The sequence below is a fragment of the Chaetodon trifascialis genome, chromosome 12 (assembly GCF_039877785.1).
Source record: "Chaetodon trifascialis isolate fChaTrf1 chromosome 12, fChaTrf1.hap1, whole genome shotgun sequence".
In the NCBI taxonomy this organism is placed as follows: Eukaryota; Metazoa; Chordata; class Actinopteri; order Chaetodontiformes; family Chaetodontidae; genus Chaetodon; species Chaetodon trifascialis.
In genome coordinates this window covers 11,261,905-11,275,952 of record NC_092067.1, presented here as the reverse complement: position 1 = coordinate 11,275,952, position 14,048 = coordinate 11,261,905, and the positions used below count along the sequence as shown (strand labels likewise).

The window sequence follows — 14,048 nt, the reverse complement described above, 5'->3', positions numbered from 1 at the left end:
CTCCATGACTAAATCAGGTCAGAATGAGCTTAGAGTATAGAGGAAGATTTCTGAACATTTCAGCATCATTTTTATTATTTTTATTATTATTATTATTATTGAAGTCGATTTGATTTCTCTCCATATAGACGAATGCATGCATTGATTATATGTCACTCAACAGCATAAAGTAAAGCTGCAAACAAAGATGTTACAAATGATAACTATTAGTACACATTCATTTCAGGACAAACTGGCATTTACTTTGCCCTCAAATCAAAAACGTACAAAAGCAAGAAATAATAATAATAAAAAAAAATGCAATAATCTGTACAAATGTTTAAAATGAGGTTTAAAAAAAGAAGTAAATCTAGCTCAGGTGCAGCTGAAAAATACAAAGATAATGTACACATTTGAAATGGTGGAGTGACAAAAGAAAACTCCTTTTTGTCTGGAACAATGTTTTTACATTAATGCCCAAATTACTGCAGCAGGTTTGTGAGCTGTAAATGTATTAATGACTGGATGGTTTTATTTGACCAACTTACTCCCACTGAGATCTAGACACGCAGAGTTTTCATGAAACAAACAAGCTAGCAAATAAAATCAATGCTAAAATTATTATTATGATTATTATTGCTTCACATTAGAAGATTTTAGCTGCAGGACTCATTTTACCATGCGGGTAACATTAAATCACTAATATCAAATACAAATGTATATGTTGATAGCACAAGTAAAATAAAAACACAGTGATGTAAATTCAAGTCAGGTGACCAGAAAGCTAATATAGGCTATTCTGGATTTAACACAGTTTGATGCTCCCACTCAACTGAAGAGTAATCTCTACACATATCTGCATATGAATGTATAATATGTAGGCAAGGCCAAGATTTTGGTATCGGAAGTGTTCTTGTCTTCATTTGCAGTCTGACGAGCATTGACCAATCATGTTTGAGTGGGGTTTGGTTATACTTTGTGTGGAGAACAAAAGAGGTGGAAAGTATTGGCCGAAATGCAATCTCAGACCCCATCAGCTTCTGTCTGACTCAAAGGAAATACCCTCCTGCTTTCTGTCATGGTATTCTTCGCCACTTCATGTATTATCATCCTATATCAAATACCTGACATTAACAAAACATTTTTACCATACAAAGTACAATGACGTTACATACAGCTCAGCCTAAACTAATTAAACATTAGTACACTGTGACGGGCATGACAGGCTCAGAAGTTATCAAGTTGATGTGGTTTGGGTTTCAGAAAAGTTGCCTGGTGTATATCTGAAGTTGGACAGACCAGAATTAATTACAGCTAAAAATCTGTTCAGTTGAATGACTATGATAAATTGAGTCACATCTGCAGTCAAAATAAGTCCAGTTAGCTCAGCTACAGTACCTTGGCATTAGACAGTAGTCACAAGCCTCCTACTGTAAATTCTCAAGTAGTCGCTTTTATTTACCACAGTAGCAGTAAGAACCAAGCATGTGTGGGACAGGCTTATAGAAACAAGCCTGTATTTACTACTATTTGAATACCAGTTTTTGAAAAGGATTTTGCCGTGTCAATGAGCCAATTGAAAATGCATATGTTTTTAAATGCATCAAAAAAGAAAAAAAAAAGAGAAGATTTTAGGGATAATAAAAGAGCATTCAGTAACACAAGGTTAGTTGTATCCGTTTCTCTGTGAATCATCAATGTAATCAAGGCGATCCCGGCTGCCAACACAGCGATCGCTGTGGTCAAGATTACGATAGCGATCGCTGTGGTCGTCAAGGCGATCACGGCTTCCACCGTAACGATCGCGACTATCGTCAAGGCGATCGCGGCTTCCATCGTAACGATCGCGAGTATCGTCAAGGCGATCGCGGCTTCCACCGTAACGATTGCGATTATCTTCAAGGCGATCACGGCTTCCACCGTATCGATCGCGATTATCGTCAAGACGATCGCGGCTTCCACCGTAACGATCACGATTATCGTCAAGGCGATCACGACTGCCGCTGTAATGATCGCGTTTATCATCCAGGCGATCACGACTACCATTAGAACGACCACGCTGATCATCGAGACGATCACGACTACCATAATTACGATCCTGCTGGTCATGCTGGTAACGCTGAGAACCAATATCACTGCCAGCATACCTGTCTTTGCCACTTTTATGACTGTATTGGTCGTCATCATAATATGCAGCTGCTCCTACACTGTAATTCTTTTCAGGAACAATGTCTTTCTCTTCCTGCTGTTTGAGCCGCTTTGTCTCGCTGTCTTTGTCTGGCTTGTCATCCTGGTACTCCTCTCCAGCCTCAGGAGCATCTCTGTCAAAAACCACGTCTCTGGCGGCACTAACAGACAACAGAAAAAAGACAAAATATACAAAAGAAAGAGAAAACGGTGAGGCTTTATGGTTGGATGTATTAATGAAAGCACCGATAAAGACCACTTAAACCCTGTTTGCACTTGGCATTAACATGCGTGAACAGTGCTAAATACAAATGTAAGTGACCACCAAGGTGCATTTGGGTCCGATCACTCAAACCACTCGTCAAGGTGGTCTGGGACGCACATGACCACATATCTTTCGCAGTGTAAATGCTAATGTATCCTGATGCGTCCCCAGTAAGGACTTAACAGCAACATATCTCATCAGTGCATGACATGGTGGCTATTACAGCGCACCAAAGATCACAAAAAATGGAGACAAGCACCAATGCACATGGAGCAAAAGTCCCTTTTTTGTCTTGTCCTGCACTCATCTGCAAGTTGCAAATGACTTTGTACTGCCAATCTCAACAGTTGGAATAACCCGTACATGTATAGTAGTTTTTTTACACAGTTTTGTTTTGTTTGCTAGCTGTTTGCCAGTGTGAAATAAACATGGCAACATGTAATATGCGGCTCTTTTACCCTCTAGCTGAAGAGGTGTAGGCAGTACAGAAATCTGAACGCAAGTGGTCAGCTGGACACCTTCGATACACACGATAGACACAGGTGTGAACAGTTATGTGTCTCGGCTGTCCACTTGTGATTGAATCATCCGAAAGACATGTTAATGCCAAGAGTGAACATGGCTTTAGATAGTAACAAGCAATATACCAACATAGACTAATTGCTGGTGGTGGTTTACAGTGGCATAAACATACAGTACATACATACCCTTCAGCATTCTTGTTCTTTTTGTTCCTTTTCCACCAGCAACAGAAGCCGATAATCCCCAGCACTGCGACACATGCAACGACTACTCCAATTATAATTGGAGTGGACCCAATGTTCATGCTGGCTGGGGAGACAAGAGGAAAGGGTGTTTCACAAGACACAAAGTCCAGGCCTAAGATCCTCTTTTAGCCAGCGTTAACATCTTCATCAGCCATTGTCCTCTTCAAATTACACTCATACGCAACTATTTCCCATAAACAAAATGTGTGCTTGCATGGGACATATTGATGGGCAGATTTACCACTCAAATGATTTTTTAAAAACAGGTACTTGATTTCACACAGAGGTTGAAATGAGAACCATGTAAAATGTGTCTCCAAATATGCACTTGGTGGCTATATAGACAATATCATGCTAAAAGACAGACTAAAATCATCAATTGAGGATGCTGATTTTAGTTTCTGCAGAGCTGCATTCTTAATCATCAACCTGTGTTTTTCATCAGATAATGAGAAGATAAAATCTTATGTGAAATAAGTTTGACTAAAATGACAAATAACTGTTGGTTTTGGATAGATGAGATGGACTGAAATGTTCAGTCTAATCTGATTGTAACTGCTTTTGTCCCAGTTTTTACCCTTCCCCATGTGTCCTGTGCTGCTGTCTGTCTGTTGCTTTCTCCCTCTCTGCCTGTGTGTCTGTGTGTCTGACTGAATGGAGACAGGTGTGCTGAAGCCAGAGCAGAACCTCACCAGCTGCATCTATCCTGTGTTCAAGGCTCCTACAAAGACAGCTCTGCCACATCAACCTTGCCAGATCACAGCCCTGCACTAGATTTTAAAGAGCTTATTCTAAGGTAACAAAAACAGGACAGCTCTTACTCTCAGGTGATAATACACTAATTGAAACATATGAACATTTTATCAAATTTCTGCCATATTCTGCCGTTGGATCCTCCCAAATCTCACATACCGGTCCTTTAATACATCCAGCAGGCACACCTGATGTATTCATGTCAAATATCCACTCTTGTTTTAACTGTTTTAGTCTCCGCCAACTAACGAGAAAAATATCTGGCCTTTTAGCGCCTAAATGCTCCACTGTGTTCATCAGCTAGTTGATAACAGTGAGAATGTGGTGTACCCTGAGTTTTTGAAAAAAGAAAAAAGCTTCCTGGCAATGCGGGTGGAAACAAAGTTGAACGAAGTGAAATTTGTGAGTGAAAGAGGCTAAAAAGGTCATAGGGAAATATTAGAATCAAGCTGTAGTCTCTGCGGGTTCATCGTGAATGGGTGAGTGAGTAAATCATGTTAAAACACTTACCAGGCACCACGGCTAAGGTAAGGTTGCAGCTGGCAGAACCAATTCGATTTGTTGATGTGCAAACGTAAAACCCAGACATTTCTCTTGAAATGTTGAAGAGAGACAGTTTTCCTTCCTCTGCAAGATAAAGACAAAAAATACAATACTAAGATGATGGGCCATTTTGCCATCCTTTACATTGACTGTGATGATGGGAAACAAACTCTCCAGCAGCCTGCCTAAGATGAGTGCTTCAAATTGATGAAATTGGAATAAACTGAAACACACTGATGGTCGACAAGCATACTTTCAGTTGTCTTCGGTGGAAATGCTCTCTCAATGTTCTGAGTGCTGTAGCTCTTCCATTGAGTCACAGGTTTTGGGGATCCCTCCTCAGACATGCAGGTTAGGCTGATGTTTTGCCAGTACTCTGCTTTTCCCTGAATCTTGCAGACTGGCACAGAGGGAGGCACTGGAAGAAAGCAAAGCATTCAACACAAGTTACAATCACTTATTACAAGAGAACTGCAAAAAAAAACCCAAAACATAGTATTGATTGTCCATCTTCATGGAGACAACATGAAATAGAATTATTCAAAACTGATAAATAGACTTCTCAGTGATTCATTCTCACCCAGGACCAAAAGGGAAGTGCTGGCAGCTGTTGTTCCCTCATCATCACCGGGGATCATGACACTGCATTGGTAACGGCGGCTGTCCTCAATGGTCACCTTCGTTAAATGGAGTGTGCTCATTTGGTTGTTAACGTCAACCTCCAGAGAGGCTCTGCCTTCATAAGGAGGCGCAATGTCGGCCTGATTGTTTAAATAGAAGGTGGCCACGGGTTGCTAGAGAAATAAACACAAACATATTTTACAAAGCATGATATATAATAGTATATGGTTCAAAATTTACCTGAAAGATTCATATGAAGAAATTGTGCAAAATATAGGAATGAACCAAGATGCTGTCTGAAAGGTTCTTTCATCGTTTTCATAATAACTCAATTTTATAGGATATCTTTTTAATATCATTGTAGACGTTATTTCAAAGGATCATTTTCAAAAGTCTTTTTCAAAAGTCATTTCATGTCAAGTTTTATTTGATAATGACACATTTTATTTCATAAATTCACTGTGCGCCACTGTAGCTAGTCAGCTTCTGTTCGCTAAAGCAACATTGATGTTAAAGTTGTTCTGTATCAACCATTTAGAAGCTGCTGCTGCAAATAAACGGCTTCTGTACATTTTAAGCCTGAACACGCTGTTCATGGTGCCCAGTTAGCAAGGCTTGCTCGTGATCTTATTACTGATGATTTTATCACTCTCCTATTTTAGTAAACTGTATAGTTTTACATTTTGGCCCATTTGATGGACAAAAGTTGTTTTATGTCTTCATGTTAGAACATTTTTATATGTATTCACTAAGGTCTGGTGTTTTATGGACTAAATGATTAATTGAGAGAAAAATCTGAAGATCAATCAAAAATGAAAATAATTGTTAATTTCAGCCTCATATATTATATAAGTGTAAGTGTATAAGTGTAAGAAGTTCTGAGTATTACACTCATACTTAACTTAAGCTCCAAACTCATTGCTGCCACAATAGTTGTCGATTTTTTTGTGTGCAATTTATCATAACTACCAAAAGTGTTAGTGGCAGTCCTACTGAATGATACAGCATAAATTCTATGTGTCATTTCCATCTGATATGTCCAATAGTGGGTGATGTTTAAGAGGCAATCTTGTCTTATTCATCGTCCACTGAACAAAGGTTGTAAACGCCATATGCAGTAGGGCAGGACTTGTATGCTTGAAACTGGAACTGATTAAGTAGCATAGAGCACAGAACCCCTCCCTATGAAACTGTTATTCACTGCAACGAATCATTGTCCATTTTAAGATGTGACAATGCAACAGCCTTGATATGAACATAATCTACACTGTTACACACTAAAAATCACTGGTTGAGCACAGACACATATTTTACCCAGTACCAATGGGAGATTTTTGACCCAGTATTGGTGCTACTAGACCAAAACATCTCCTTGAGTGATTTTCTGAGTATGTTAATATATTGAAAGGTACACAATAATATGGATAAAGGCTACCTTAGTTAGCCATTTCGTATGCTACTACCACAGATTTGAGGGACTTGTGAGAGGTGAACAAAATCAGAGTAATCAGAGAGCTCTGCAAATGCTGGATCCTATCCTTCCCATAATGCAGCTCAAATGCAGATATTCTGTTCGATACTCCCTGTCAAGTAAACACCCACGTCTTTCCATGCCCCGGTTTTTTCTTTCTGTTATCGTTTTATAGTCTCAAAGCCCAGTCTGAGATAACGCCATGCCTGAAGACAACTGTGTTAACAGGAGGAGTGGCACTCCCCATGATGAATAAACTGATCTTCATGTGTCAAATCAGCGGGGTTCCCCTTTATGCTGTACTAAGAAGATACTCTGACCACATGTTGTGCATGCAGCTAGGTTAACCTCTCACCATTGTATCACCAGGAGTTTCAGGGAAAGCTTCCCATGAGAGGATGAGCGTGTTCGTGATTGGTTTGGCGGGAGTGAAGGAACAGGTCATGGAAATTTCACCTCCTAGTGCAACCTCATATTCGCTCTGTGGGATAACAACCTCCAAGCTCCTGCAGCAGGGAAGTACTGAAATAAAAACACATACAGAATGACATGTCAATGTTTTTCCGACACATACTCATTAATTTGGTGCAAAATAATTGACATCTACTTGTGTAATGTGGGATTCTGGATCAGATAGAAACAGATATGATTTAATATGACCAACTTCAACTATGTTTGTGCTACTAATTATAATACAGTATGTCTCTTAAAAGGCATTTTGAATATATGGTTCAGCTACAGGTCTCCTTTGAGTAAAACGCAATCCCGCTTCCGCTTGAGCAGCAAGAAGTTGGCTTAATGATTAACGCTGGTGATAATACCATAAAGGTGTGGTAGCATTTTATAGAAAAGAGAAAGAATACAAGCATAAAACCTACCTGTGAGTATCAGAAATAACTTTTGCCATCCAAGCTGCCTCTTTGTCATCATTGCTGAAAGAGGATAAAAATATCCAGCTATTTTTAATTTGAAATTGATGGTTTCAGTCGAAGAGCAAGAGCCCGCCTAACCTTCACAGTGAACTCCCAGGTATGGAGAAGTTCACTCTTCCAGGTAATAAGTCAACAGCTATGGGTCACATGTCACCAGAGGTCCAATCATTGATCTGTTTTACCTTTGATTCAAATGAAACCTCTCCAGTAGGGATGAATGTGATATGGAAGGGGCCAATCAACCAAAAGGCTTTCAATAATAAAAAAAATTCAAAAAAGAGGAACATTCACAGACAGACAGACAGACAGACAGACAGACAGACAGACAGATAGATAGATAGATAGATAGATAGATAGATAGATAGATAGATAGATAGATAGATAGATAGATAGATAGATAGATAGATAGATAGATAGATAGATAGTTTAATTTCAGGATCATTTATTTCAACCTTCCCAGAACAGCTGTGCTGTGTCTTGTACATCCACATCTGGTGTTGCACTGAGTTTGACCTGCAGGCTGCAGTGTTGCGCTGACAATGGTGCTGCACACATTCAATACAAAAAGATCACTAATCTGTAAGTGTCTAACAACACAAACAATATATAAAAATGATAAATGTACAGTAATTGAATATATATTATTATATATATATATTGACCTTTGATTCTGTTGCTTTAACTTGCTGTGTTCTGAGCCGTTACAGAGAGGTGAGAGGCAGAAGGTGTAACTGGAACCAGAACTCGGACGGATGGTTTGATTTGATGAATTTTATAAGACTTGCAATGTATCGGGAGAGATGTGACCTTGGTTACAGGACAGTGCACTCATTCAGTGGCTTTGGTGGCATGAGGTTGCAGATTTAGGCTTGACTTGGACAATGATGCAATCTTGCATGAGCTAACAAGTCAGCTGTGGTCAAGTATTCAGTCTGTCATAGGCTTTATGTTAAGCCTATGACAAACAAATACTTCAGTTTAACCATTTGTTGTGTGTGGGAGAACCCAGATCTGATACCTCTACATGGGGGAAGGGGACATACTACCCACTCAATTAACAGTAGATTTCAGAATTAGCTTCCAAACAAAAAATCCATTATCTATACCGCCTATCCCTTTCGGGGTTGCGGGGGGCTGGAGCCTATCCCAGCTACAATGGGCGAGAGGCGGGGTACACCCTGAACCGGTCGCCAGCCGATTGCAGGGCCACATGCAAAGACAGACAAACATTCACACTCACACTCATACCTACGGACAATTTAGAGTCATCAATCAACCTAACGAGCATGTTTTTGGTCTGTGGGAGGAAGCCGGAGTACCCGGAGAGAACCCACGCATGCACGGGAAGAACATGCAAACTTCACACAGAAAGGCCCCGCCTGACCCGGGGATCGAACCGGCAACCTTCTTGCTGTGAGGCACCCGCAGCTCAAAGTATTTATAACAAAGAATCACATGCAGCAAGTGCTTCACATAAAAAAGACAGAAGGAACATAAAAACAAAGAAAGTTAATGTAAAAATGAGATGGAGAATAAAACACTTCATAATAATAATGAAAATAAGATAAAGAATAAAGAGAATGCTTAACATAAAATGGAAAACAAAACCAACTGAAAAGTAATAATGTAAGTAAAAAAGAGAGTACATAAAATCAAGTAAAATACAACAATTTAAAAGAATTGCAGCAGTGCATAAGTGCTTGCCAAAACACAAAGGTTTCAGACCTGTAACAGGAGAGTCATAACTACTTAAAGACCAAAGAGAAGAGATATGTTTTTAGCTTTCTTTTGAACATATTTAGCGACCTGGCCTCCCTGATATCTATAGGTAGTGTGTGCCAGAGCTTTTAGGCACAACTGACAAAGGCTGCATCCCGATTTTCTTTCAGCTGTTGCTGGAAGCCTCCAATAAACCAGCAGAAGATGATCGCAGTGCTCTTGAAGGTAAACAGTGAGTTGGAGATGTAGCCTGGTTCTAGCCCATTAAGGGCTTTGTATACAAGGAGGAGGACCTTAAAAATCAATTCTAAATGTTACAGGAAGCCAGTGCAGAGCAGCTAAGACTTTACTAATGTGCTCTCTCCTCTTGGTTCTGCAGAGCAGAGCTGCCGAGTTTTGAATGAGCTGAAGTCTCTCAGTGTTTTTTTTTTTCAGGAGGCCAGTAAAGAGTGAATTACAGATTACAAGATTACATCTTGAAATGATTTAGAGATGGTCATACTTCAGCTTCTGCTACTTCATGTTTCTAAGGTGGAAAAATTAAGTTTTCATCACCTTGTTGATGTGTGACTTAGATCTGAATCTAGGATGACACCAAGTCTTGTAACTTCAGATTTAATCCAGGGAGTTACTTTCTCTAGATTATTAAACAGTGTTTCTCTTCTTGTTTTGGGGTTGACCAGTAGGATTTCAGTTTTGTCCTTATTTAACTTTAAGAAATTATTGCTCATTCCTTTATTTATTGCTAAAAGACAGTCACTAATGGAGTCTATAGCTGTAGCATCATTTGGTTCAGCACAGATGTACAGTTGTGTGTCATCTGCATAACTATGGAAACACACATTGTGCTCTCTAATGATGTCACTCAGTGGCAGCATGTAATGACAACGGTAATGGACCAAAGCAGCTCCCTGCAACCCCAAAACAGATGTCATGTTTCTCAGACACATGATCTCCAAGACTGACAAAAAACTTCTTCCCTTTGGTGTACTTTTTAAAAAAGATTAACACACTGTCAGAAAAACCAACCAACCATTGACAGTTTTGCAGAGCTCCGTAAATGTAATACAGATGAATTTTCCCATGGTTACATCTGTTTGACAGGGTTTGCTGAGGCCATTCATGTTTATATCAGCAGCAATACTGGTTATAATTGAAGTTATTTTGTTATTGAAGAACAATGCAAGTTTTTCACAGTTTGATGAAAAGAATTGCAGACAGGTGCGGGTGGTGTTGAGTAGCTGGTCAATGGTGGAGAATGATATTCTAGAGTTCCCAGCATTCTCTGTAATTACCTTGGAAAATCATCCTTTCTTGCCAGAGGTATTGCTTTGTTATTGACAGTCATGGCTTCTTTGTGTATATTACAGTGAACTGTGAGCCCAGTTTTCCTCACACAGATTATCTTGATCTCTGACACTGTTATTGTTTAACCATGGGGAGATTCTGTCAGTTGACCTCTTTTTAGCCTTTAGTGGAGCTACAGTATTTCAGGCAAATGACATGGTATTATTGAAATGTTCAACCATGTCATTTAAGGAGCAGTTGTATCTGTGTGACTCAAATGATCTCATAATATTACAGAACCTTTCTTCAGCATTGCCATCTAGGAATCTCTTTTGAACCCAAAAAAATCTCTTTCACTGTTTGTTAAGATTAGGTTAGTAGCTTTATTTACATGTTGTATAAGTTCAAAGCTCTATAGTTTTGGAGTCATTCTTTTTGTTGATATGAATATTCAGGTCTCCATTCAGGATTACATAGCTACTGATCACACCTTTTTTCATTCAGCGTCAGTGGGTCGTACCTGTTTTGCAATGAGAGTTCGGGTGGTGGAGTGAGTATTGGTGCCTTCTGATTTGATTTCTTGGTGGATTTGCCTTTGCAGCGGACAGAGTATACGTGAAAGTACCAATGTGAAACACTCCATTTCAAATGAAAGTTCAGTGTTTAAAATCCTACTTAAGTAAATGTACAAAAGTGTTAAGCAAAATATACTTAAAGTATCAAAAGTAAAAGTACTCTGGAAAATGGCCTCTGTGACTAATGTATTCCAGAATAGAATCTATAATCCTCCTTACCAACAAAGTCCTAAATGGTCAGGCACCATCTTCTCTTAAAGAGTTCATAGTACCCTATCCTCCGACTAGAACACTGCGTAGTCTTGCAGGTTCCCATGGATAATGGTTGAACCTGGATTGTGGATTATGGCTAGGTCTCTTGCCTTGGCCCTGCCTGACATCTACAGCAACTGCGATTAATATTAGCCATACATTGATTTTTATTAGATTCATAGTGTTGTATTATGTACCTATACTATCTGTTAATACTATGTACCGTACATATATCACATGCATAAATATATCATATGTATATACTATGCTACATAGTTAAAAGTCTATGAGCTGTCACTGTTACTGTGATGGCTTTTCTGTTCACCCCCCAACCCCTCCCTCTCTTGCCTTCTCCCTCTCTTGCCCTCTCTGTCTCTTTCCTCTTTGTCCACCCAGAGTCTCGTTCTGTTTGAGGTTTCTGCCTGTTTTCCTGTCGCAAAGTGCATGCTCATGAATTGTTGGGTCTCTGTAAATAAAGAGCATCATCTGTACCAGCTCTATATATATATAAGTGTCCTGAGACAATTTCTGTTGTGATTTGGCATTGTACAAATAAAATTGAATTGAAATTGAATTGGTCAAAAATGTATTAAATGGGATTGATGCCGCTGCAAGACTTTGCATTTAGTTTTTTAAAAACATTTCTGTAATCTTTGCTTTTTTGTGAAAGATTGATAATTTTACTTTTGTGGGCCTCAGTTATTCAAAAGACACATCAAATGTAATGTAACAATTTGTGTATTTTATACATTTTTAATGTAAAATCTTAATTTGTCACTGCCTTCTGTGCATTGCGTATGTACCCTGTTGTTTCCAAAATCCGATCAAGCATAGTGCCCACAGTAGACTACGCATGGCAACTTTATTATACTGCCAGAGAGTGACTAATACTCCTACACTGAAATTACATTAAGTAGCAACAGGTTTTCTGTGTGTTGGTTTTGGTCATTTTAATGAACTCATTTTTTTTCTTATGACTTTTGTATTTAAGAAAATGTACCATGTGAGCTTGATATAAATTTAAACAATGAGGGTATTAAAACTAAATTTTAGCATAGGGTCAAATCATGAGGTAATAATGAGGACCCTTTTCAGTTGATACAGTATGTTAGTGGTGCAAATTTGCAATTAATTCGTTTACCAAAGCCAAGTGCATGTAGTGAGCGCATGACTGCCCCTTAACTGGCTGGTAATCAAGTGTTATGGAGTTGTGTAATTAACTATATTATAGATCATGTCTGCATTCATTTTTGTCAGTGTTATGCTATCATTGCATGGTAGTGCAGCTGAAGGGCAGACTGATTTCAAAATACTGTACAGCATTGCCTTGCAATAACATACCTATATTCACATGAAAAAAAATCTTATATTTATACATATTATTTTCAATTGGTTAGTTAATCTGCTCACTACGTAAGTGAATCAAGGAAGGTGATGTAATCTAATGGGTTTTTGTGGTATATTAAGAGCAGTTCAAAATGCAGGAAGTGGCAAGGATAAAAGGAAATGTGCCCCCGCTTCACATCCCTTCATATTAGAGAAGTTGAATTGCCTTTCTCTGGTCATGGTGAGGTCACCAACACATCTGACATTTTTTAAGGATGGATGTTAACAGTGAAACAACATGACAACATGATTTCTGGACATTTATAAGCTGGTGCTGACTCACAGGAAGCTGGCTGGCGGTATAAGCCCGCCATTGGCAGACTTTGTCAGTTGGCATTCTCCCCCTCTGTTATGAGCCAGTTACCATTTTCAAAGTCCTCATTGCTACGTGAGACAACAACAACCTCTGAGCCAGCAACCTACGTGGTTGTCAAGTTACCTTAATCCTAAACTGGTTGTGAATGGTGTCAACGTAAAGAAGCTAGCAGGTGTTACCTTTTCTTTTGCAGGGATTTAGCCATTTTAGCGCCCAGACTTCCCATGTGCAAATGTTCCACCAAAACAAGTTCCCCTATACAGCATTTTGCAAGACCACCATAGCTGTATCCTGGGCTTAGCGGCACCCAAGATGATTAGGATTGATTTTACAAAGAAGAGGGTTGTAATGTAGGTGGGTCAAGGGTAACACAGCGGAATAAACTTGAAATATTTCATTCTTGTTTTTATAAAAAATGTCTTACAATGTCCTTCTTAATATTCTGCAAACATGTTCTTTATCTAAAAAAATGATTCTGTTTCAATTTCAATGTTCAGTTTAATCCAATAGGAACTGTTAAACACGTAACCGTATAAAAACAGCACACTGTATTTGCTGTAGGCCCATTGCTAACATAAATTTTTCTTTTTTCTATTCATTGTCGCTTAATGTCTCCCAACACACAAGTTTTTTGTTTTTTTTAAAGATTTTGCTAAAACCTCGAATTGGTTATTTTATTTACACAATTTACTTATGGTGACGGACATAGAATTGTATGTTCACTATATGTATTTTATTCTTAACTGACCTTTGCATTTAAAAATTATGTTACATTTTTATTAAAATTAACTGCTTATCTAGTTATACACTGAATTACCCGAGATTTTACATTTTTACAGATGTCCTCTTCACCTTTGCAGATATGCTCTCAGTCATTAACATCACATTTTTTGAATGGAGTTTGGTGTCCACTTCTCTTCATATATATGAACGCTATATGGGGAGGGCAGCCTCTCACTCTGACTGTTGGTGCAATATGACTTCCATGTTTTAAT

At 38.8% G+C, this 14,048-nt stretch overlaps 1 protein-coding gene across 1 annotated transcript; it reads right to left on the bottom strand.

Moving 5' to 3' along the window:
• Positions 1–1,645: 1,645 nt before the first annotated feature.
• LOC139340629 (cell surface A33 antigen-like) lies at positions 1,646–7,516 on the bottom strand. The gene is made up of 7 exons (XM_070976539.1): positions 7,465–7,516; positions 6,942–7,108; positions 5,075–5,288; positions 4,748–4,912; positions 4,462–4,578; positions 3,131–3,262; positions 1,646–2,316 (listed from the first exon to the last, which is right to left on the bottom strand). The coding sequence occupies exons 1-7, from the start codon at positions 7,514–7,516 to the stop codon at positions 1,646–1,648; spliced, it is 1,518 nt and encodes a 505-aa protein (XP_070832640.1).
• Between the last annotated feature and the right edge of the window lie 6,532 nt (positions 7,517–14,048).

Bases quoted from the DNA above. Each gene is read 5' to 3' on its own strand.
- LOC139340629 (XM_070976539.1), bottom strand. From the start codon at position 7,516: ATGATGACAAAGAGGCAGCTTGGATGGCAAAAGTTATTTCTGATACTC. The intron at 7,109-7,464 runs GTAGGTTTTATG...TTTTTATTTCAG, and splicing joins GTTATTTCTGATACTCACAG to TACTTCCCTGCTGCAGGAGC. The intron at 4,913-5,074 runs GTGAGAATGAAT...GCTTTCTTCCAG, and splicing joins CACTTCCCTTTTGGTCCTGG to TGCCTCCCTCTGTGCCAGTC.